This window comes from Pleurodeles waltl, chromosome 5 (assembly GCF_031143425.1).
Source record: "Pleurodeles waltl isolate 20211129_DDA chromosome 5, aPleWal1.hap1.20221129, whole genome shotgun sequence".
NCBI classification, from domain to species: domain Eukaryota; kingdom Metazoa; phylum Chordata; class Amphibia; order Caudata; family Salamandridae; genus Pleurodeles; species Pleurodeles waltl.
In genome coordinates this window covers 779,688,658-779,712,774 of record NC_090444.1, presented here as the reverse complement: position 1 = coordinate 779,712,774, position 24,117 = coordinate 779,688,658, and the positions used below count along the sequence as shown (strand labels likewise).

General features: G+C 45.8%; 1 protein-coding gene across 43 annotated transcripts in view; it reads left to right on the top strand.

The window, feature by feature from the left end:
- TRDN (triadin) overlaps nt 1-24,117 on the top strand; it is a 1,868,677-nt gene that overhangs the window by 930,438 nt on the left and 914,122 nt on the right. For all 43 annotated transcript variants that reach the window (XM_069234794.1, XM_069234791.1, XM_069234779.1 and 40 more), the window contains one exon: nt 22,304-22,369. In XM_069234794.1, the coding sequence (XP_069090895.1) occupies nt 22,304-22,369 (66 nt within the window). The remainder of the gene's footprint in view (nt 1-22,303; nt 22,370-24,117) is intronic.

The window sequence follows — 24,117 nt, the reverse complement described above, 5'->3', positions numbered from 1 at the left end:
TGGTACCCCCTTATAAGGCCCTAGTATATGGTACCTAGGTACCCAGGGCATTGGGGTTCCAGGGGATTCCTATGGGCTGTACCATATATTTTGCCACCCATAAGGAGCCATGCAAAGGCTTCTGTAGGACTGCCATTGCGGCCTGCGTGAAAAGGTACATGCACTCTTTCACTGCCATTTACACTGCACCAGGTCACTTATAAGTCACCCCTATAGCAGGTTTTCCAGCCCTGAGGGCAGGGTGCAAAGTACCTGTGTGTGAGGGTACCCCTGCACTAGCAGGGGTGTCCCCAAGACCTCCAGCACCATTTTCCCAGACTTCGTGAATGCGGGGACGCCATTTTATGCGAGTACTGGACATAGGTCACTACCTATGTCCAGCTACATAATGGTAACTCCAAACATAGGGATGTTCGGTATCAAACATGTAGGAACCAACCTGCCATGCTTTTGCAAGCATTGGTTGTATGATCCCATGCACTCTGGGGGCTCCTTAGAGGGCCCCCAGTACTGCCATTACAGCCTTCTGAGGTTTTCCAGGCAGCCCCAGGTGCTGCCACCTCACTGACAGGTTTCCACCGTCCTGTTCCACGAAAAGCTCAAGCCCAGTAAGGTAGAACTAAAGGTTTCCTTTGGGAGAGGGGTGTTTCACCCTCTCCATTTGGAAATAGGTGTTTCAGGCTTTGAAGGGATAGCCTACCCAATTCACTGGACATGCTTTGAAGGGCACATTTTGTGCCCTCCTTGCATAATCCAGTCTACACCATTTCAGGCACCCCCAGTCCCTGCTCTGGAGCAAAACTGGACAAAGGAAAGGGGAGTGACCACTCCCCTGTCCATGACCACCCCAGGGGTGGTGCTCAGAGCTCCTCCAGAGGGTCCCTGTGTTTCACCATCTTGGATTCCAAGTTGGCAGGGAACTCTGGGAGCATCTGATTGGCCAGTGCCAGCTGGTGACATCAGAGCCCTCCCCTGATTGGTGCTTAGCTAGTTAGGTGACCAATCCTCTTTCAGGGCTATTTAGGGTCTCTCCTTTGGGTGGTTCTTCAGGTTCAGATTGCAAGACTCCGGTATGAATCCTCTGCATCCTGCACTTCAACTTCTCAGCGAGGAAACTGCACCTGGACCCTCCAGGAACTCTACAAACTGCAACAAAGAAGCAAGACGTCTTCTGCAACATTGTATCTTCAGCTCCTGCTAGCAACTGTAACTGTTTTCCTGCTGTACATCCTCTGAGGACAGCCCGCCTTCAGCCTGCACCAGAAGAGCAAAGGAACCTCCCTTGGAGTGAAAGAGTCACTCCCCTGCTTCTGCAGGCACCTACTGCAACAACGACCGGCAGGGTGGATCCCCTCTCCTGCTGAGTTGCGTTGATCCTGCATCACAGGTGGTGGACTGAAGTGGTCCTGATGGTCCTGACATCCCATTGTCCAACTTTGGTGAAGGTAAGACCTTGCCTCCCACACAAGACAGTACCCCGTGCACAGAGTGTTTTGCAGTTGACAAGGCTTGTTGACATCTTTTCACAAAGTTCTTTGTGCATCGTGCAGCTCCAGCCCCCAGCACTCTATCTTGCAACGCACATCTTCCTTAGTGGTTCTCTGGTGGCGTGGGAGCCTTTGTAGTAGTGCTGCATGAGCCTCCTTTTGTACCATTTTTGTACCTATGCTGTGGGACTCCTGTGCGTGCTGCTAGGTCTTTTGTGGGCTCTCTGAGTTGCTAAGAGCCCCCTCTGATTCCCCCTCCTGGGTAGAGTCCACCTGGTCCTTCCTGATCCCTTGCAGCGATATTTTCCGCTAACCGCGAGCTTTGTGTGTGCCAAGGCTTGTTGGCGAACTCCAGAGATGCAAACCAGACTGCAATCCTCCATCTGGTTTGGGGCATCACTTGCACCAACCACAAACCTGACGCCGTCTTCTTGGGTCCAATACTGACTGTTCTGCTCCACCGGTGGTTCTTCTTTTGTACCTTCATCCGGGTTAGCAGGGGCTCCTGTTCTCCCTGGACTCTTCTGTGCTTCTTGGACTTGTTTCCCTTCTTCCACAGGTCCTCAGGTCCAGGAATCCACTGTTGATTTCTTGCAGTCTCTTCTGGTTCTCATATAATCTTCTTTCTCGTGTCTCTGTGTGCCATGGAAAAGTTACTGTGTTTTACTCCTGCTTTCCTTGGCAGTGGGGTGGGTTCTAGTATTTACCTTTGGGGTTTTCTAGCACTCCCAGCACCTCTCTACACACTACAATAGCTTAGGTAGAAAACCAACATTCGCATTCCACTTTCGTAGTATATGGTTTGTGTTCCCCCAGGCCCATTTCTAACTATTGTGATTTTCACTAATTCTCAGTTTTCTAACTGATTTTATGCCTATTTCCACATACTAGTGTACATAATTTGTGTATTTCTTACCTCCTAAGGGAGTATAGTCTCTATGGTATTTTTGGCATTTGTGTCACCAAAATAAAGTACCTTTATTTTTGTAACACTGAGTGATTTCTTTCATGTGTATGAGTACTGTATGACTAGAGTGGTACTGCATGAGCTTTGCATGTCTCCTAGATGAGCCGTGGCTGCTCAGCTACAGCTACCTCTACAGAGCCTGGCTTCTAGACACTGCCTACATTTCACTAATAAGGGATGACTGGATCTTGCATAAGGTGTAAGTACCATAGGTACCCACTACAATCTAGGCCAGCCTCCTACACTGATGCAATCAGAATATGTTATTGTTAGACTTGGCATCCTTGGTGTGGTTTCCCCTAACTTTTTGCCTCTGTTTCCCAGGTTGTTGATGTGTGCTGGACTCTGTTTTTGCTGTTTTTGTTACTCTGGGTACTTTACCACTGCTATCCAGTGCTAAGGTGCAAGTGCGTCTATGTAAATGTATGTGTAATTGGATTTTCATGATTGGCATATTTGATTTACTGGTGAGTCCCTAGTACAGTGCACTAGAGGTCCCAGGGTCGGTAAATCAAATGCTACTAGTGGGCCTACAGCACTAGTTGTGCCACCCACATTAGTAGCCCTGTAAACATGGGTCAGACGTGCCACTGCAGTGTCTGTGTGTGCAGTTTTAAACTGCCAATTCAACTTAGCAAGTGTACCCACTTGCCAGGCCTGAACCTTCCCTTTTCTTACATGTAAGGTACCCCTAAGGTAGGCCGTTGGTAGCCCAATGGGCAGGGTGCAGTGTATGTTTAAGGTGGGACATGTACGTATGTGTTTTACATGTCCTGACAGTGAAATACTGCCAAATTCGTTTTTCACTGTTGCAAGGCCTATCTCTCTCATAGATTACTATAGGGGCTGCCTTTAAGAATGATTAAAGCATAGATTTCCTTTAGGAGCAGATGGACATGTGGAGTTTGGGGTCTCTGAACTCACAATTTGGAAATACATATTTTAGTGAAGTTGGTTTTGAGATTGTGTGTTTGAAAATGCAAATTTTTGAAAGTAGGTATTTTCTTGCTTAAACCATTCTGCAACTCTGCCTGTCTGTGGATTCCCGGTCTGGGTCAGTTTGACAGTTGGGCTGTTTGCATCTCTCTCTAGACAGTGACACAAAGGGAGCTGGGGTGTAGCCTGCATATCCTGATGAGCCATTTGTGCTAGGAGGGAGGGGAGGATTGGTCACTTACACCTGAAAGGGCTGTGCCTGCCCTCACACAAAGTGTCTGGGGCCTGGCCTGAGCAAGGCAGCATCTCACAAACATGAGCGACTTTCTTTCGAAGTAGGCCTACTTCAAAGGCAGAAAGGGGTATAAGAAGAGTACCCAAACCCCTGAAAATTAGATCACTTCTGGAATCAAGAGGAACCTCTGCCAAGGAGAAGAGCTGAGGAGAAGTGTTGCCCTGCCTGAGACTGTGCTTTCTGGAGTTATCCTGCAGTTGCTGCTTCTGCCTGTGAAAGGGAACAAAGACTTGGCTTTGTTGTGCATTCCTGCTCGTGAAGAATCTCCAAGGGCTTGAACTGAGCTTGCCTCCTGTTGTTGAAGTCTCATGGCCATCAAAGATTTCCCCTGCTAGCACCTGGTCTCTCTGCTGAGACTCCTGCCCTGCCAAGAGCTGCCCTATCTAGTTCCTGGGTCCTTGAAAGGTGAAGCTGGTAGACCAAGGCTGAAAATTGACGCACAGACCGCAAAGCAGGCAAATTTTACATGCACCTTCTGTGACGCGGCTGATAAATGACGCCCCGCCGGCTTTGCGGCTGAAATCAATGCTCCACCTGCATCGTGGCTGGAAGATCGACACAACACCGCTGGAGAAATGACGTGCAACACCGGCTAACGGAGGCTCAAAACGACGCAAACCCCATGCAGCGTGGTTTTGTAATAGCGTGCAACATCGCTGGCACTGAAAAACAATGCAAAGCCTGCCCAGACCCAAGGTGCTGTCTGGAACGACGCACTGCTCTCTTGCAGGAGAGGAGAAATGACGCACGCCGACCCGACTGGAGAAGGAACGACGCACAGTCTCACTTGCGAGTGAGAAATTAACGCATTGCTGGCCTTTTCAGATGCACACTCGCCCTTGTGGTGTTTTTTTTTACTCAACCCAGGTACTTTTGTATGTTAACAACGTTCTCACTGTTTTCATAAGGATTTAAGACTCTTATTCTTTGAAAATGTATAACTTGACTTGTGTATGTTGGATTTTTGTTGTTTTGGTTTTGTTTTATTTAGATAAATATTACCTATTTTACTAAACTTGTGTTGTGTCATTTTGTAGTGTTTTCAGTGAGTTACTGTGTGTGGTGGTACAAATACGTTACACATTGCTTCTGAAGTTAATCCTGCCTGCTGGTGCCACGCTCGGGGTGAGCGTGGGTTAACTGAGGGTGATTCTCCTTTAACCTGACAAGAGGGAGGGTCCTTGCTTGGACAAGGGTAACCTAACTGCCAATCAAAGACCCAATTTCTAACAGTCATAGTTAGGGTGCCAGACATTAGTGGGGATTTGCCTGGGGCTTGTTGATTCATTGTGTTATGGATTTTAAGGACATATCTCCCTGTCAATTTGCACATTATGTCTACAGTGTACATTTCCATGACAAATGTGTGGCATATCTGAGCAACATTAGTACTACCTTTAGTACTCCATTGGGACAAACTTAACTTGGTGAAGTGTGCACTGTTGATATGTTTCCAGTTTGACATGAATAATTCCCTGTCACCTTCTCCAGGCTACTGTACTGGTATCAGCAACATGGCATGTTTTGGGAGAATCATTTCTTATTGTTGTGTTATTGTGTATGTGACAAATAAATGTCTGCATGACCTTGTGTGGGATCCATGGGAATGAAGTTGGCATTGGCCTACTATTGTATGACAACCGGTAATTGAGGTATGCTCCATGAGGCAAAGCATTGAAGGTTAGGTTGTTTCCCTACTTGTTCAACGGTTACTGTGATTGCACAACTTCAGCCATATAATTGTAGTTGTCTGAGATCCTGCTTTTCCTGTGGGAAAATATTGACTGTTTAGATGGTACGCATGCGTGTGGTAGGGTACATGTAAAGGCCGCTTTGATTTAATTTGTTGTTGGGGCCTTCTTGAAATCATGGTAATGTTTCTTAATCAGAGCTGCTGCTCAAGAGTGATCAGGAACATGTGGTGACCCTCTTCCTCTTTGAATTTGCAGCATCATCCCAGGCAAGAGAAGGACACAGGGCACAACCAAGTGGGAAACCACCTGGTCATGGTACCTCTGGTCAAGACACCACTGACACATAGGGACCCAGTGGCCGGGAGGGTGAGGGGAGTGCAGCGGAGGAGACCTGCTCTACATCCTCATCATTGGATTCAACCTCCAGTGGCCACTCTCTAGCGGTGGCAGACCCATCTGGACCTACTCTTATACCATGTTTGTCTGCCACTCTTTTGCTCCCCACCCATTTGGCCATGCTCACTCACACAAGAGGGTGGGCATCTCCTTTGCCGAAGGCACCTATGCCCCAGCCCCTGTTACCCTTGCCAGACAACTTCAGCAGACCATTGCTTTCCTTGAAGGCATTCATAGTGCCATGTCTGGCCTACAGAGATCTTTTCAGGCTCTGGCCTCCTCATTGATGGCAGCCAGTCACCCCTCCATTTCGTCCCCCCACCTCCCTCTTCCCAATTCAAATACCCTATTTCTCTACCTATCCAAAGCTCAAAGACACATCCGCACACGCCCACCTCAACACATATACGCAGTACACATAAACACAAACATCACAAGACACACCAGTGCACTGGCACTCAACATGCACCCACAAACATAACATCAGTCACCACTTACCCAGATACTACATTACCCGCCACTGACCCACACACCACATCCAGCATACCCACAGGCACCACCACAACAGACACACAACACACAACATACCCAAAGACACTACCCCAAAAGACACGCAGACAGATATTACCCCAATAGACACAAAACATCCACTACTTTCACTTCACCCAGCACCTCCACCTTCCAGCCCCCAAGACATGCAAACACCCACACTCAAACATGCAGCACCACCCAAATATAAGCATACCTCACACACCAGACAACTACTCCCTCAACCTCCACATCCGCAGCCCCTTCTGATCACCGTCCCTGTGTTCTGAAGGAGAGTTTCCTTTTCAATCTGGCCCTTTTCCCTGTTACCTCTAAACTCCCTCCCAAACCCAAGAGGCCCCTATCCTCATCCCTACCCACCCTACCACATTTAAGTCATCCCCTGTCACACCTGCCCTCCTGCAAGCACTCATACCCCTCCCCCAAGAAGATCATATTCCTCCTAAGAAACAGTCCACCCTTCCCAAACCCAAACCCACCCATCCCAAATCTGACCCCCCAAAGGATGATCCCTGAGGTGCCTGCCTGCCCACTTGATGCCCCTTTCTGTGGAGGTTCCCTGGCAGTGATTGGGTTGAGTGTAGGCACAACCCTTTGCATGGACTTTACTTGGGCTGGCTAACGGCCTTTGTTCTTTTGCATTTTACCTTGATTCAATCCCAGTAGTTGTTTTTGGGTACTCATTTGTCCTACAGTTCTTTTTCTATCTTCTTGTTGTGCCTGAGTAATTTTTGTTGTCTGCCTACAGTTGTGTATGTTTTCAGCCTGCTTGCTGATCAGTTTGCTGTTGTTTGCAATATCTGACTTTGTGGGCAGTGCTGCTGTCACCCAGGACGAAGGTAGATGTTGGCTGTATGGGTAAGTATTTGTTAATAAAATTGTGGTGTCATTGCATTGTGTCATGCTTGGTATGGTAAGTATTTCATCTTGAGTGGTCCAATGTTAGCTTGTATGGTATTAGACCTGTCCCTATGATATGGATTATAGATTTATCTCCTGTGTGGCAGCTTAGATTGTCTTTCTGCAGACATGGAGGGTGTTCAATTGTGCTAGCTTCCTTTGCAATTGACTGTGCATGTGCCCATTTTGCTGTGTGTACCTTTCCTCTACTTCATGTAGGTGTATGCCCCATGCTGTTGCAGTTGTATTTGCTTTCTTCACTTGCACTTCCACATTCTGCAGACAGGAATGTCACTTGGCTCTAGTTTTGTTTTTCCCTGAGATACATGTAGGGCTAGTTCCAGTGCAAATGTTGTTTTAAGGGTGGGTGCAAAGTGTAATGTGTCCCAGTGCAGTATCCTTCCCTGAGTGTGACTGTTGCCCACGATCCCTATAGTGCAGGTATTGTTTGCACAGTAAGCTTTGGGTGTTTGTCTCTGACTATTGTGCACCCCACTGTCCTTCCACTGTTTTGCAATGTGGGTGTTGTGTGGGTCCAATACAGGGATGTTTAATGGGAAGGGTATTTGTGTTCTATGACACAGTCATACATATATGTATTGAACCTGACAACAGTCCATGGCATGTGTGCAATGTGAGGGTGTCAATTGTGTTGGTAGATGCTATTTTGCAGTGTTGTTGCTGTAGTGTGACACAATGTTGGGTACTCTTCACTGTCCCTGTGCCTAAGAATTGCAGACATGTGGCTTTGTGTATTGTGGCAGTGAAGTGTGTGTGACCTGCCCAAAAGGGAGGCGTTTAATAGCTCTGAAAGTGTCCTTCTTTTGAATGACTTTGCCTGTGTACACACTTACAAGTGTACTTGGCACGTTTTCAGTAACCTCATCTCATGTGAATCACAGTGCAATAATGTGTTGTTGATCATAATGACACAGGTAGGTGTATGTGCTTACCATCAGTTGTGTCCTTGGCAGCGAGGATTTTAGTCTCCATTGATGAGCAGCAGCAGGACGTGTGTGATGGGCTCCATGGCAGCACAGGACGTGTAACGCTGCCTGCAGGTGAGTTGCTTCTTTCTACTCTCTGTTTCTGCCTGATGGGATGTGGTTGTCACATTGGCGGTGTGCAACATCATAATCTGTCCAGAGGAAACACTGGCTCTGCCGGACTGTTTGTCTTACTTCATCACCGCGGCGGTCTACGGTGCCTTGTGGTGCTGGCTGAACTGCGGCAGTCCTTGCTCCATAGTCCTCCAATGCTCGTAGTACAGTGGTCCGGACGCCAATCCACCACCATGGGAGTTCACGGACCGACAAACTCGTAATGAGGCCCAAAATCTACAAATGAAAAATCACTACCTGTACCGTTTCACACACAGGGGTGGAGATCACCCGTTTGGAAAGTATTGGACAAAAAATTACGTTTATCTATTTTAAAAAGACATTACAATATTTTAACGTACTTTACAATTGTAAAATAATTCTTTGTAATCTAGAGTTAATAAAATAATATGTTACACTCTTTACATCTTCAAAATAAATGTATATTCTATAATCAAATAATTTAAATATACTTATTTGTTATATAATATTATTTGGAAACAAGATAATATTAAAAGTACTCATATTTTTTGTTTGAATTACTATCTAGTACATTTAATTATAAGTTATGTGGATACTTATTGTATTTTTGAATTTTTAAATTTCAAAATAATTACATTTTGTAACATTAATTACTTATGGTGCTATTTTAAATCTATGCCTCCATTATTTCTATTGGAGAGCATTGCCATAATTGGGAGTGGCCATGTGTGGTGCTTGACATAATCCAAGACTGGGCTAAATCACATTCACTTATGTTTTCTGACAATTACGGCTGGAATAATTATAGATGTATAGCTTGTGAATGGCAATGTTCTTTTGTGGGGGTGTTTAAATTACCACCCTTCACTAAACTCTGCTTACTGCTTCCAAAATCCACCCATTTCATACTAAGTATTCATTTTCAAGCTATTCCTTTGGTCCTTCCAATAGTTACTACAAATATCTACAAAAATATATCTCTACATGTGCAGAGATTACAGCCATTATGGAATGAGATCTTCGCACAGAAAAGTTAGAGAAGTTTGTAGATAGCATAGCATTTTGAAATGCTTGGAGCATTTCGTATAACCATTGTACTATTTTGACCATGACAAATGCAGTTGGTGAATACTTTCTGAACATTGTTACAGTCTCAAGGATGCCAAACAGTGCTCAGTCTATGTTTGCTCTCTAGAATAGTAATCTGTTTATTCTTGCATTGCAAACTATATTAACTCCTTCACTTCCCATGTTATGTACATATGTCATTAAATGAACATAACTGCAAAGACATTCTGACTTTGGCGGGGTAAACATTACAAACGCTAAATGGAGAAAAAGCATATTTTCAATACAGATGAGATCCATTGAGAACTATCCAACTTCAAAAGAATTCCTACACCAATTGTTCAATAGTGGGTACTTGTGGAAGAAATGTCTGCTCTTCTATTTCTGACAAGTTGCAATGTAGCCACTCAACATTTTTTTGTCCTCTAGGTAGCTTGGTTAGTCTCTAACTCATAAGAAATTTCCTATCAGTTTCTAGGTGTTGGATGTTTTTAAATTTAACAAAGTACCTTACTGTCTGGGAAGAGATTATTCTGCCATCTTGCTGGCATGCGAGCTATTTTGGGCCCAAGCTTAGATTCACAAGGATTTTATTCACTTTGAAGTAAAAAAGGAGTTAATGCTTAAGGGAAGGCCAAGTTTCATCCAACAATCTCAAACCCATCAGCATCCTTCAGACAGCAGTTTTCCCCAGCTTTAGTTTGAACTTTCTTACTTGACTGAAGGTTTCCATTCAGTGGGCCCTCTACACAAAAAAAACCAGAAACGTTTGTGCAGATATTTACACATCTATATACACAAAAATGTACCCCCAAATAATAATTGTTAGGTATGGGAAAGGGGGAAAGCAATAAAACAATCATAAGCTACCTGCTCAACCAATCTACATTACTTCAAGGAATCAATCCCATCATTTCTTGAAGTAATGTAGATAGGCTGAGCGGGTAGCTCACCATTGTTTTGATATTCCTGTCTCTGCACGAGCATACTTTTCAATTTTTTGTGTTCACACACATTCTTGAAAGCATGACTGGAAAGCTGCACTAGCTGCAGGATTCCAGGCGTTCTTCTCGGAATTCCCTGTAATGTTTTTAAAATGCACCTAATCCCCGTGCAGACTTCTCCATAATGGAGAACTCTGCACAGAGTGAATGAGCCGCCTCCTGTGCAAGGGTACTCTTTTTTTGCAGGGAATACATATTCCCCTTGCCTTGGGCCCTTCCCCAGCCCCCAACAAGCGGGGGGATGATCCGTTCCACTTCTCAGCTTGGAAAGGGGTTTACTCTAAAATTTGATCTGTGTCAATATATGACTATTTCTGTGATACAAAGTGGATGATGAGGAGTTTTGGAATTCCACCAAACATGCATATTGCGAAAGGGGCAAGGAATACATCCAAGAAATGCGTTTCTTCACACCTGAAGATAAATCCTCCAAATATCCGGAGGTAAGTGAAAATGTTTCTGGGTATAGTTGACTATTGTCGTCAGTGGATTCCACACTTTTCCCTAATTGAGAAGCCTTTACTGAGGCGTACTCACAGTGACATCACGGATCTAGTACCTTTTGATGGTGAATATGGTGAATGCATTAAAGCCTTCTGGGAAACAGAGATAGTCTTTGTAGTACACATACTCTTGGAATGCCTGATTATGAGAAAGTAGTCTATCTATACTAGTAGAAAAAGGATGTCTTTTCATTCTCGCTGTTGGTTTAGATGCATGGTGGAGTAATGTGGCCTGTTGTTTACTTCTCTGCTGCATTAGATCCAATGGCTGTAGCTGTTACTGGTTGTTTGAAAATGGTTGCAGCTGTTTGCCTTGCGGTAGAGCTGAGTGAAGGAGTTGGCTTGGGTCAAAGACTTATTGCATTTGACCCTCGTTCAATTGCAATTTTGCTGACAGGCACTCAGACTTGAAAAACAGTTGCCGCACAAAGTATGAGAAAACAATACTGGCAGCCAAGAACATTTCAATTAGAATATGCAATGTCTTAACTCCTGCAATGCCACTACCAATTCCAAATAATGATTGTGATGATGATGATGAAGACCACGATTGCATTAATGTAACAGAAAAGTGTACAAAGCCGAGACTAGATATGAAAAATGGTCCCCTTAGGATAATTGAAATCAGTTCTGAGAGTAGTGACTGTGGAGTCACCTGTTGCTAAGAGACACACCCAACGTTGGATCCCATTCACAGTGTATACATCACCTCATGATACTAACTAGCATTTGGAACAATAATCAGATGTGGAAATCTACAGCTTTACAAACAGTTGCAAATTCATCTTCAAAGACAAACCAGATGAAGAAAGACCATCCTTAAATCTCTGCCTAATCCCCATGAGTTTTGACATTAAAGCTCCAACGTTGAACTCTATCTGAATCTATATGAATTGATTTTGAAAAAAAAAGTTTAATTGTGACTTGGATTTTTAATCATTGCTTTGAAAATAAAGAGGAAAATTGTTTTCTTTTTTTTTTAAAGAAGCTCCTAAATCCTGATTTTTTGATTCCTGATATTTGCGTTTTGTTTTAGTTTTTTCCATAGACGAAGATGGTATACAGCAAACGCTGTAAAATTCTAAGCATGGCTTTATTAATAGTAATACTAATAGTGTTTAATTGGCCTAATGTGTCTAATTTCTCCAGTTAGATATGACTCTTCCTCACAGTTGATTCAACTACATTACATAACGAAGTACTACAGTTAACAGTAACAGCTAGGGATAAATTAGTAGTTATGGATATATTATCTATGCTAATTTATTAGATCAGTGAAGTATGGGTGTTGAAAATTCTTTCAAATACACTTTTCTCCCATGTTCTGCAGGTGCAGGCTCTTCATATTATAAACTGGTGATATCATATAGCCTATTTTTTTTAAAGTTTTGTTACCATATTTAACAATCAAGAGTTTCTGTTGTCGTAGCTTTCGGACTTCAGTGCTTCGCTGGAAAAAGCACCAGTTTATGAAAATTCAAGGAAATCAGTAACTTATTCTAAATATAAATGACTGCATAATGTAAGTGAAATATTAATATGACTAAATCGAAGTATCTGTGCAGTTATAATAAAGAAGAGAATGAGTTTATCATGGAATGTAATAAAAGGGGACTGAAAAATTTGGAGCAAAATTAGAGAGCAGCTTGAGGTTGAAGAGAAATTTAGGAATTTGAATCCAAGATTTTAGAAAGAGGCTAAAATAAAGGGTGGATTACGTTTAGTGCATCTGAGGCCTTCAGGAGATAGGATAAAAGATTGCGTTGGAAAGGTTCAGTGTAACATTTCTGATTGGCAGAAGCCAATATGAAGGGGAATTTATTATGTGTGTGGAGAGACTGTCTATTTTAGCCTGCCCCATAACTGGATGGACAGTTGCTACCTTGCTTTGGAAATCACAAGGGTTAACCACGTGAGTGAGATGAGTGATGTTGTTGGTTTGAAAAGTATGAAACGAGGATTTGGATAAATACTATTAGATTTGTTTATGAGGAGCTTTGATTCCATCTATTGGAGTGAGAATTTGAAAATTATCTACCCTTGTAGATAGCCTTGCTTCCAACTTTGCCAGAGCATTAAACCAGATCAATACTGAGTTTATCACAATACGTGAAAAGATAACGTGAAGCTGCCTTGCACTAGACATCCTTCTCCAGAGAAAGGATAGACCCTTCTCACAAAAAAGGATGGCTTTTGCAGAGTTGTAGAAGGGAGAGAGTGCTGCGCCCCTGATAACAGTATGTGTATTAACACATATGTTATTACCATAACTCATATTTATTGTAAAGTCAAAGCTTTTGTAGAGTATGACTTGAGAGAATCAGTGGGTTGCCTGGTTTCGTAAAATTGGAAAGGGCTTTAAAAAGGCCGGTGAGCGGTTTGATACTTTGGGCAGGGAGAAGCTAAGGGTTCTACTAACATCTGAAATTATTTTCTTAATTTGTGCAATCGTTCTGTTTCTCTTGTTCACATTTTCTGAATTAATTTCAAAATGTTGATGTCGATGTAAAAAGAAGGAAAAAGAGGAAAAGGTGCAAGACGGTGATGAATGAAGCCATAAAACAAGTCTATGAGTAGCTCAAAAATTTGGGGGAAAACGAGATGCAAGAAAAGGAAAGCAGGCTATATTTTAAATAGGATGGGATTTAGTAATGGTAGAATCATCAGAGGGGGAAATTGTTGGAGCTTTTGTGTAGTAAACCTTCATGTTTTTCTAAATTCCGGTTTAGCGCTCACTTTTTGAGTCATCCCTTTACTCTATTAACTGAATTTTGAAGTGCTGTTTTGAACCTTGTCTCTGGGACATATAGCCTCATGATTTGTGGTTAACACCATCTCCGAACCCCACAACTCTTGGGTGTGCCATTGAGGAGTAAAGGTTTTCTAGAGGTACCTCACACCAACAAACCTGCAGGTTTATGGGGACTCCGAACCTTCCAAAGCAAATCACACCTGTGAAGCCCATTTTCCACCCTTCGAGTGGGGCTTAGGCGCACTTGTGGCTGAGAAATCGGCACTTTAGAATGCTTATAGGTCCTTATACTAATCCCTTAGTAAAGTCCTGGTTAACGAAAAGGTTAAATATGGTGATAAAGTTACATTTCAAATCAAATTTAACCTTGTAAATTTGTACCAGGTGCAGCTCTTATTAGATACAGATTTCAGTTTCAGCCCATCACACTGGTTCTTTCATTTATACCATTTTATAGATACAATGGTAAAATGCTGACTGGCCCAAACATCAACTTCAATCACATAAACAATAATTTACAAGACTTTTGTTGTTTGCCGTTTGCTTTCATGGAACACCTTTTCCATTATGTCCTTGAATTTTTGTTTCTCTAATAAACTTTGTCCAGTATCCAATTTCCTTCCTTTTTCTACTACATGTTTTACCCTATTTATCACATTTTGTTTTGTACTATTATGTTTTTTAATTCATTTACTGTATTATTGTTTGTTGTGTTGTTTACTTAATCCATTTACGTATCAAAAGGCTAGCCTTTTGTTTAGGTCGATTATCCCAAAGCTTACCCTAAAGTGAATGACTGGTTTGCGCTTATGTATTTAACTCATTAACTAGGGAGGCCTCCTTCACCCATAGACTCTTGAGTGATTTCTCTACTGTCTTTTCATTACTCAGGTGTACCCATATTACCTGCCTCAGAAAGGTGAAAAACAGAGTTGGTCCTGCCTGGCTTGGAACATGTAGTTTGAAACACAGACATAGGGGGTCATTCTGACCCCGGCGGTCTCAGACCGCCGGGGCCAGGGTCGGCGGGAGCACCGCCGACAGACCGGCGGTGCCCCGCAGGGCATTCTGACCGCGGCGGTTCGGCCGCGGTCAGACAAGGAAAACCGGCGGTCTCCTGCCGGTTTTCCGCTGCCCTACAGAATCCTCCATGGCTGCGGAGCGTGCTCCGCAGCCATGGGGATTCTGACACCCCCTACCGCCATCCTGTTCCTGGCGGGTCTCCCGCCAGGAACAGGATGGCGGTAAGGGGTGCCGCGGGGCCCCTGGGGGCCCCTGCAGTGCCCATGCCCATGGCATGGGCACTGCAGGGGCCCCCGTAAGAAGGCCCCACAAAGTATTTCAGTGTCTGCTATGCAGACACTGAAATACGCGACGGGTGCCACTGCACCCGTCGCACCTTCCCACTACGCCGGCTCAATTCTGAGCCGGCGTCCTCGTGGGAAGGTTGATTTGCCCTGGGCAATACCCTCAGCGGTCTTTAGACCGCGGAGCGGTATTTTGGTGGGGGAACTTCGGCGGGCGGCCTCCTCCGCCCGCCGAAGTTAGAATCAGGCCCATAGATCTCTATTCCGCTTGGTACATATTGAGTTTTCTATTGTTGTCTAAAAGGTCTTGTAAAGAATGCTTATTATCCCAATGAGCTGTCTACATGAGATTCAGATTGTGATCTGAACATTACGCATTAGTCTCTCCCACTGTCAAAATCCCAGACTAAACTCATTTATGAGCAAAAAAGCTAGGGAAGTATAGAAAGGAAATGTCATATGGGACAACTGGCCACAGGTTCTGAGAACTCCGTGAGACTTGCATGGCACCTAACTGACTCCACTCTAGACTGAGAGAGAATATCCCAACAAAAATATTGTCTTTGCAACCTCCACTCCAGCCTGTTTTCTTCATCCTGACCCATCTGTCGCCTGGGGGGCCACCTGGCCCCAGATTTGTGTGGGTTTCAACTGCGGCCCACTGGAACCAGCCCCCAGATGTTTGGGGTTTCTTTTGCAGCTCCTTGAGACCCTGAATTGACAGAATCATGGCCACTTGGCCCGCATCAATGGCAGCAGCAAGCCAACACCCATATTGCTGATGGAGGCCTCTGTCTCGGAACCTGGTGCGGCTGCACCTCTGAAGAAGTCAGGGCATCCTCTTTGAGCCCCACCCCATGGCTGTTGGATACAGCTGGGCCCCAGCCGATGAAGACCCTTGCAGTGCTGAGTGGTGGCTGCCATGCTTGCAGACATGATGGGTGTGGGCCACAGCCCCTGCTGCCAGAGGCAGCTGGCCGCAGATCTAGGGGGGCCCTGCAGCACTTGTGTGAGTGGGGTCTCTGTCTCTGCCTCCCATGACTGATATGTGAATCTGTGCTCTATGCTGAGGAATAAGGTGCCTGGACCTGGCCTGGAGGTCATCTGATTCCCCCTCTGGGTGACTGGGGCTCTGGTCAATCCTGCGCTGCCCACTTACATCCAATTGTGGACCAGTGCTGGAGGCTTACTCCCCCTGTCCCTGGATCAACGAGACTAGGCTTGTTGTGTGGAGCTCTCTCTTAGGGGGTGTGCCCCCCTCACACAAGGCAGCAGTTGCTCAGTGCCAGCTTACACCAAGGGAGTAGACAGCCTGGACCTACTGGTCCCTGTGCTTTACCCCTGCTGTTTGGTGACCAACTTACTCTCGAACTAGCAGTGTTGGTGTGTCTCTGTGGCCCTGCCTAAGTGAACTGTAGGGAGTGACCAAAGGTGTTGGGCACATGCCGGCATCCAGTGGGGGTCCATGTTATGAACTTGGTGCACTGGGGTCAGAAAGCCCTGTCCTAGTTATTGGCAAAGATGTTCTAGATAGTGTAATTCATAATCCTGATAAACATATACTGGCCTTATACTCCTTTTGGGTGTCAGAGTGTTGCGCAACTGGGGCCTGGCCTGGTAGGCATTTTATTAGGCCACACTTAACCTGCGCTGCGGGGCAGTTCCTCTGTACCCGCAAGAAGGTTGCCAGTGTCTGACACCTTGCCTGGTGAGACAATTGGCGCATGTGCCATGCATGACGGTACAACTCTATGCTCCAGGTGCACCTGATTATACACTGCCCTGACAAGGTCTGATGCTACTTTTAGACAATAATGGTTGGTACTGGGTCCATTGAGTACTGGATTGGCATCCCAGTCTCTGTAAGCCTTGCGCAATCTTCTGGACCTCCATTGTCAACAGAGATCCCCTTTACGACCATGGGGAAGCTAAAGACTAAATCGTCAGGTGCACAGGCAGGAGCATGAGACTCTTCCCAGCCTACATGGGTCGACATGAATGGGGCTGAACCTATACCACACCCCCTACAGCTCCAACTAGACAAGATCCCTGCCCACATTGCTGACACAAATCCACCCTCCAGCAAGACATCAGTGATGTCTCGGAAGGACTGGGACTTTTCAGAGCTGACCACCACAGATTGGCGGATAAAATGAAAGATGTGGTGGCAATGATGGGTGAGTTGCACCCAGACCATCTGGCACTGACCAGTTACAAACCTGAGCAATAGGGTACACACCCTAGAACATTGTGCAGAAGATGCTGAAGCCAAAATCATCAGACCAATGTTTGCACTTTGGGACTTCTTGAAGTAACAGAGGGTGGAGCCATAGGTCCTGATTTAGTTCTTGATGAACAAGATAATCCGTCATTACAGTGCCAGATTTCCCATCTGACAAAATATAAATCCCATAGGATATAAAGGAATTTATATTTTGGCAGATGGAAAATCTGTCACCGTTGTGCTAGAGTAACCCGTCCGCCAAGAACTAAATCAGGCCAATGGTGAGCAATGGTCGTGGATGGAGGTCGCTCCAAATCATCTGTCGCCATACTTCACCCTGGAGCATGCTCACAGGGTGACTCCCAGCCACCAGCACTGGGCCCCTTGCCCCAACCAATGATGGACAGCTTACTTTATTTCAGAGACCGGGATGTGATACTGCAAAGGGCATGGGTGGGGGACCCATACACCCACGGAAATGGGAGAGCATTGTGCTCCCATACTTCTCCGCTGCTGTGCAAGCCAAAAAGGCCTCCTTTTTGGAGAGGTGAAGAGAACGTATTGGTAAGAGGGCCTCTAATACTCATTAATGTTCCTGGTCAAACAGAAAATAATTCTAAATCGTGCAATGCACTTCTGTGAAGTCCTCAAAATGGTCATTGACGCTTACAGAAGCGGGTTTGTCCCTCTGGTGCCCTGGTCCGCAGGGGTGAGGTCAGGTGCAGGCCCCGGAAATGCTATTGGGGAACAAGTCGCAGGTAGACTCTGAAGAAACTGATTAGGTCCAAAACAGAGATGGATTGGGTGGCTGCACTTCAGGCTACGGCGAAGATCACAGTGCTACATATGGCCCACTCAGAGACTGGTTCCCCATCAGAGCGACAGTCCACAGAATCAGAATCAGATGGTCAACAATCGATGGTGGGGGTCTCCCAGAGGTTACCCACGATCTGTAGTGGACCTGATCTGACCTGAAGCAGCTTGGAGGTGTTTGTTTGCAGGGTCTTCCCCTTCTCCTGCAATTCACCCCCTATGGAAAATGGGGTGATGGGGGCCTTTGCCCTTTTAGCCAGCCTTTTGGTGGTAGCCTGGCCTACCAGTCACTACAATGATTGTGAGAGATACAGTGGCTGTCTCTGTTGATGGACCCTGGATGCTTGGATGCAGAGCACCCAAGTGGCTGATCAGGGCCACTGTTTGTTCCTGGGTGACATGCACTACCGGGACTGGAGCAGGAATGGTCGAGGCAGTCTACTCTTGCTTCTCACCACTTGGCCCTCACCAAGAATTTGGTGGTGTATTACTTATGACAATCTTTAGCTGTCATTTAGCTATATGTTGCTGGACTGCTCCCGAGTTGGGGAGTTAAATCTTGGGATATTTGTTGTTTGTTTCAAGGAATGCAGGAATACTGTGGAGAGGGTGTGGCATGGGTTGGATTAGGGTCGACTGTATGGGCCTCCTGTTCCATTTGGATGTATGGCTTCTCAACTTCTCAACACGCAGGTCTCACATTTATGACAAGGAACATCTGGGGGATGGAGCCTGCATCCAGGCGACACTGCATTCATAGGTACCTTAGACTCAGTGGGGTGCACATTGCTATGCTGCAAGAGACTCACCTAATGGGTATCCAAGTTGAGCAGAGGTGGCAAGGCCAATTATATGCTACCTCTCACTCTGTCTTTGCCCGGGGGGCCTTGGTGTGGATTAGGTCTGGGACCCCTTTTGAGCAAGAACACTCCTACATATAAAAGGGAGATATGTCTTGGTCAAGGGCTGGCTAGTGGGTAATGAAATCATACAAGGGAAGATATATGCATCGAATCAGGACCAGGTGCTGGTCTTCCAGTCCCTCTCAGCACCCTTGGGACACCTAGCGAGTGATGATCTGCTCCTGGAGAGAGACTTTAATTGTGTCACAGACATGTTGTTGGATCGCTCCAACCCCCTCTGCCTGGAGCACGGGCCCATAGAACAGCAGTGGGCCTCCGTGAATGGATATGACTCTGGGAGCTGGCTGACATCTGGCGCACCCACTTTGGGGTAGAATGAGATTACTCTTGTTATTCCCACATTTATGCACTATACTGGATTGGACAGGTTTATGTGTTCCACCAGGATGATTCGATATGCAACTTACTCCCAATACCTTGTCCGCACCTTTTCTGACCACAGCCCTTTGCTTCTAGGGGTCCGGCTGATTGATGAACGCCCGGTGATCCCCACGTGGAGGCTTAACCCCTTGGTGCTTGAAGATGCCTGCTATAGGGATTCCCTCCAAACAACCATCGCTTGGTACTTTGAATCTTACCAGAGCTCTGCATCCACTGGTGTGGTAGAGTGGGATGCATTTAAAGTGGTAGTCCAAGGGCACTGTTTGGGTTAATCGGTGGAAGCTTGAAGGTGATTATATTGGAAGTTGCATGCTATAGACGCCACGCTCCATGCCTTAGATAATGCCTTAGGGACGGACCCGTAGGCCGCTGTATGCTCCTTGAGGTGAAGGAAAGGTATAACACTACTCTAAAGTTTTTGTGCTGTCATGACTATAGGAACTATGTGGCCTGGGCTCATGAGGAGGAGGAAAGGTCAGGGAGGCTCCTAGCTTGGCTCATCAGACCTGACTTGAGAAGCTGCCATCAACTAACTTCAAGGAACTGAAGGTGATCATGTTTGTCCCCCTGGGGCAATACTGCTGCGTTTCGGGCCCCGCAACTCTTAGACTGGATGGAGATTGGGCTTTTGTTGGTTGGTGACTGTTACCATCTGGGTGCCCTCATCTCTTTGAAAGAGCTGTCAGTCCAACCAGCCTTGCCCCAGGGACATTTTCTGACCTATGAAGCCCTGGTATGGACATTTGAAGATCTCTGGGAGGTGGGGCTGGGAGGAACCAGTGCCCCATGCAGTACTCCAGCTCCTGCTGTCTATAGGGTCCACTCAGCTGCTAGTGACCTGGTTTTACAGAGTCCTAAATGAAATGGTGCAGAAACCGTTGATGGTGCTTAGGATCAGGTAGGGTGGAGTGTTAGATCATGCCATCACTAACTGGAAATGGAGTAGGATACTGGCCTTTCCCAAGAAAGTCTCCAGAAACATGAGAATGAAATATATCCATTTTAACTATGTCCACATGACCTTCCTGGCACCTCAGAGGCTTCAGGCCATTTATGACGTGAGCCACGTGCCTGTTCTAGGTGTAAACACTCTGATGCAGACTTTTGTCACATGCCTTGGAGCTGCCACACACAACAACTGTTTTGGAGTGTGGTAATCCTTAGGTTAGGCACTACACTGAGTTGTGCTCTGCCATGCAGAATTGAGACTTGCCTCCTGGGGGAGTTCCTCAGACCCAAGGTGGATACCAGTTTTTTGGATCTGGCCCGGATATTGGCCAAGAGATGAATTGCAATGGTGTGGAAGTCGGTGGTGGGTCCAGTTCTGTAGACCTGAATGAGGGAAGTTACCATGTGGGCTAGAGCTGAAGAAAGACTTCTGCTTAGTAAAGACGCAGTGTGGGGTGAAAAGATGCCTAATACTCATACTGTGGACAGAGGTGTTAGAGGGCTGGGAACACCCAGAGGGCGATATAGGGTCAAAGCCTGGGAAGCAAGATGAGCCAGTTGACAGAGATCAGGGCAGGGAGCAGCTTCTGGAGTATGAGTGAGTGCACAAAGAGGAAAACAATCCCCCTTATTTTTTGGGGTCTTACCCCCCAACCTGTTGTGATCTCTGACCACCCCTGAGCTGCCCCTTCCCTTAGCCCTAGATGTGGTGGGAATAACCTTATATGCTCCACAGCTCTCGGCCTACAAATAGCCGTTTACCAGCACCTTCTCTGATATTACTTCTTACATGTAGAACACAAACACCCTGAAACAGTTCAGTTTTCTTTTTCCTTATGTTCCGTTCAATGATCCCCCTTCCACCTGACCCAAAGCCTTATGGGGCCACATGGAACATAGCAACTTTTAAACCATTATAGTGGCTCTGCCTCAGGTGAATTGGCGACCCTGTTACAAGCCGGCACCGATTGATACTTTTGGCCATTCAAAGCAGGTTGAGTTCTGTTGGAACCTTGTGGGGTTGCTCCTGAGGCACTTTGATTGATGCTTGTTTATTTACCCTGCTATGTCTTTGTTGCACAGACTCATTATTTGTAAGTTGAACGCAATGGCAGAGGTATGAACCTGTGTGTCATGCATTTGTGAATAACAAAATGCTTATAAACATGTGGTTTAAAAAAAATCTACTCGTCTTTCAGAAGCATGCTAATAAAATCTCTTCATAAAAAACACGTAACCCCCGGTATAATTTGATAATATGTATACTTTGCCGTCCTCACCGTTTTATTGTACTTCTCCTCGTAATCTGCTCCTTGCTGGTTGTGGTCACAAACCTTTTCTTCGTGATTAGTTGTGACATACTTCTGGAAATTCAGGACATAGTTAGGAATAAATTTCTCCAACTCCTTCAATACCTCGAGAATACCTCTCACTCTCGTCTTCCTACATTCCTTTCTGTTCCCCCATTAGAGATAGGTGCTTTTTAGGGTCAAGCGCACAAGTGCTCAATCCCTGTTGTAATCTCTCTTTGGGCTTTTGACCACACCCATGTCATACCTGTCACTTTCATTGGCTTGTGGGCTTGCCTTTTAAAATCAGCTTGATTTCATTAGTGAAAGTCATGCATACTTCATGCCTTTTCCGATGTTTAGCTTTCCTTGAGCGTACTGGCCAACTACTGAAAACATACAAGGCTCCATGTTTTCAGCATGGTTTCCAGACTACTTTATCTTGTTATTTTCCATGCAGTGCGATCACGCTGGGTTTTACATAGCACGGTTGCGCTCGTTTTCTTGGTTTTCAATTTCAGTACGATTGCTCTGCATTCTTTTTCTTACAATTTGTGTGGCAAGAAAAGTCTGGTTAGGAGTTTACAACGCTAATAGCTCTAACTCGAGTAAATGCGAGACCAGTTGCATTTCAAATGCTTGTTCAGCTTCCATTCATGTTACAATATATGTTGTGCTAAAGGATGTTTTTTTTACATTAGAACCATTTAGCTGGAAAATCCATTGTAAAGTTTGATTAGTTCTTTCGGATCTAGAATTACTAAATATTTATATTTATTTTAAAGAAGCATCAGAAGAAAAGAAGAGAATTTCGGAAAATAAGAAAACTGCACCAGACGTGAATAAAACAGGTAAGAAGAAATCAATCATAAAATATACCATTATAAGCAAGTCTCTGTCCGTAATACCCATTTATGTGGGATGTCCTTATGGTGACAATGCTCACTTCCCTGACTCTATGGAACCCAGCAGTGACCCAGCCTCCTTCTGGCACTCTTGTACAAAAATTCCTGAGCCCCGATTCTCAAAGCTTTAGCGTCCGGTTAGAGTTATTTTTGTAACACTAAACCAACGCGAAACTTTTTGGGGAATTCACAAAGCAACGCAAATTGGTATTTGCGTTGGTTTGTGTGGCAAAGTAATGCAAAGCAGCTTGACACATTGCTTTGCATTAGTTTGTGTCAAGGGAGCATTACATGGGTGGTATATGGGAGTACCCTTGCTACCACACATGCTTTTTGGTGCTAAACCCTATTCTGAAATGTCATTGGAAAGGGTTTAGTGCCAAAAATTAACACCTCTGAAAAGCAGGCATTAAACTGAAAAATGTTTTTATTTCTTTATTTTTTCCGACTTTGCATGTGTGCTGCACTATACAGCACACCTACAAAGTAGGAAAAGCATTTCCACTTGTTTAGGCATAGTATTTTGTACAGAAAGGATTCCCTGCCTGTACAAAACCTATGCTAGACTCACGCACACCCCCTAGCACTATGGCACTTAGGTGTGTGCATGGCACACGGCTCCTGACATCAGAGCCAGAGCTGGGGAGAGGGGAGGAGAGTGCCATTTATATGTGAGTATGGCACTCTCCTGCTCTCTCCATGTCATCCAGCGCAGCATTTTTGGTTGCTGCGCTGTGTTTGATGACAGGTTTCAGAAGCTGGGTTCTGTTGTGTTTGATAAACCGTTGAATTTTACTCCTCTGAATGAGAGAAGTCCAAAATTTCACAACACCAAAGGCATCTTCTCTTCAGAGCTGTGTTGCTCTTATACTTTGTCTTCAGCAACTCCTAGTACATTGAAGACTTGCTAGCATGCTGCAGTTATAAAACACAGGCACTGGGGTCATCTGCTAGCTAAAGCCAGTGGCACATTTTGTACTAATTTGTACATTTCAATAAAGTTCCTGCAAAATAGAGCACAATTCAATTCTGGGACAAGCGAAATTACTATTTGTAGAGCTATTCACTTAATATTAAAGGAACATGGCATGGGGGCGTGGCCAAGCCGGGGATAATGGCGGACGTGAGCTGAATGAGCTCCGCGTCTCACCCGGCTCCTCCGGCGGCAAGCAGGAGTTTGGGGGCTGGCGGCACCCAGTCGAAAGGGGTGCTGGGCTGCTGAGGAGCCCTGGGCCATGGCGAACCTAGACGCCCGCTCCCAAAGGCGGAGCGGAGCAGTGTCGGGCCGGCCCCACGTGGGGTCCACGGCCTGCCGGGCTCAGGTGAGCAACGGGTGCGGACTCACAGAGGCGTGTGATCGTAGCGACTGCCGGGGCCTGCTTAGAGGGGGCGCCTGGGAGGTCAGTGCTCCATTAGGAGTGAAACGGAGCCTGAGGAATTCGGAGGCGCACAGTGGGGGGAACTGGCCTCTTGAATAGGACGCCAAAGCACTGAGGGAGAGGGCCGGGCCTGCCGGCCGTGTGGCCTACATCGCGCTGTCTGCCCCTGACTATGAAGTCTGCCTGAGGTCTCAGGGGCCCGGAGTGGCTGATCGGTGGCCTGGAGACAGGTGGAAGGAGGAAGGCTGCAAGACAACCATAGGTTGGGCTGCTCGTGCTGCTGCCCGGCGCCGTCCTGGGGGCGCAAACAAGTGG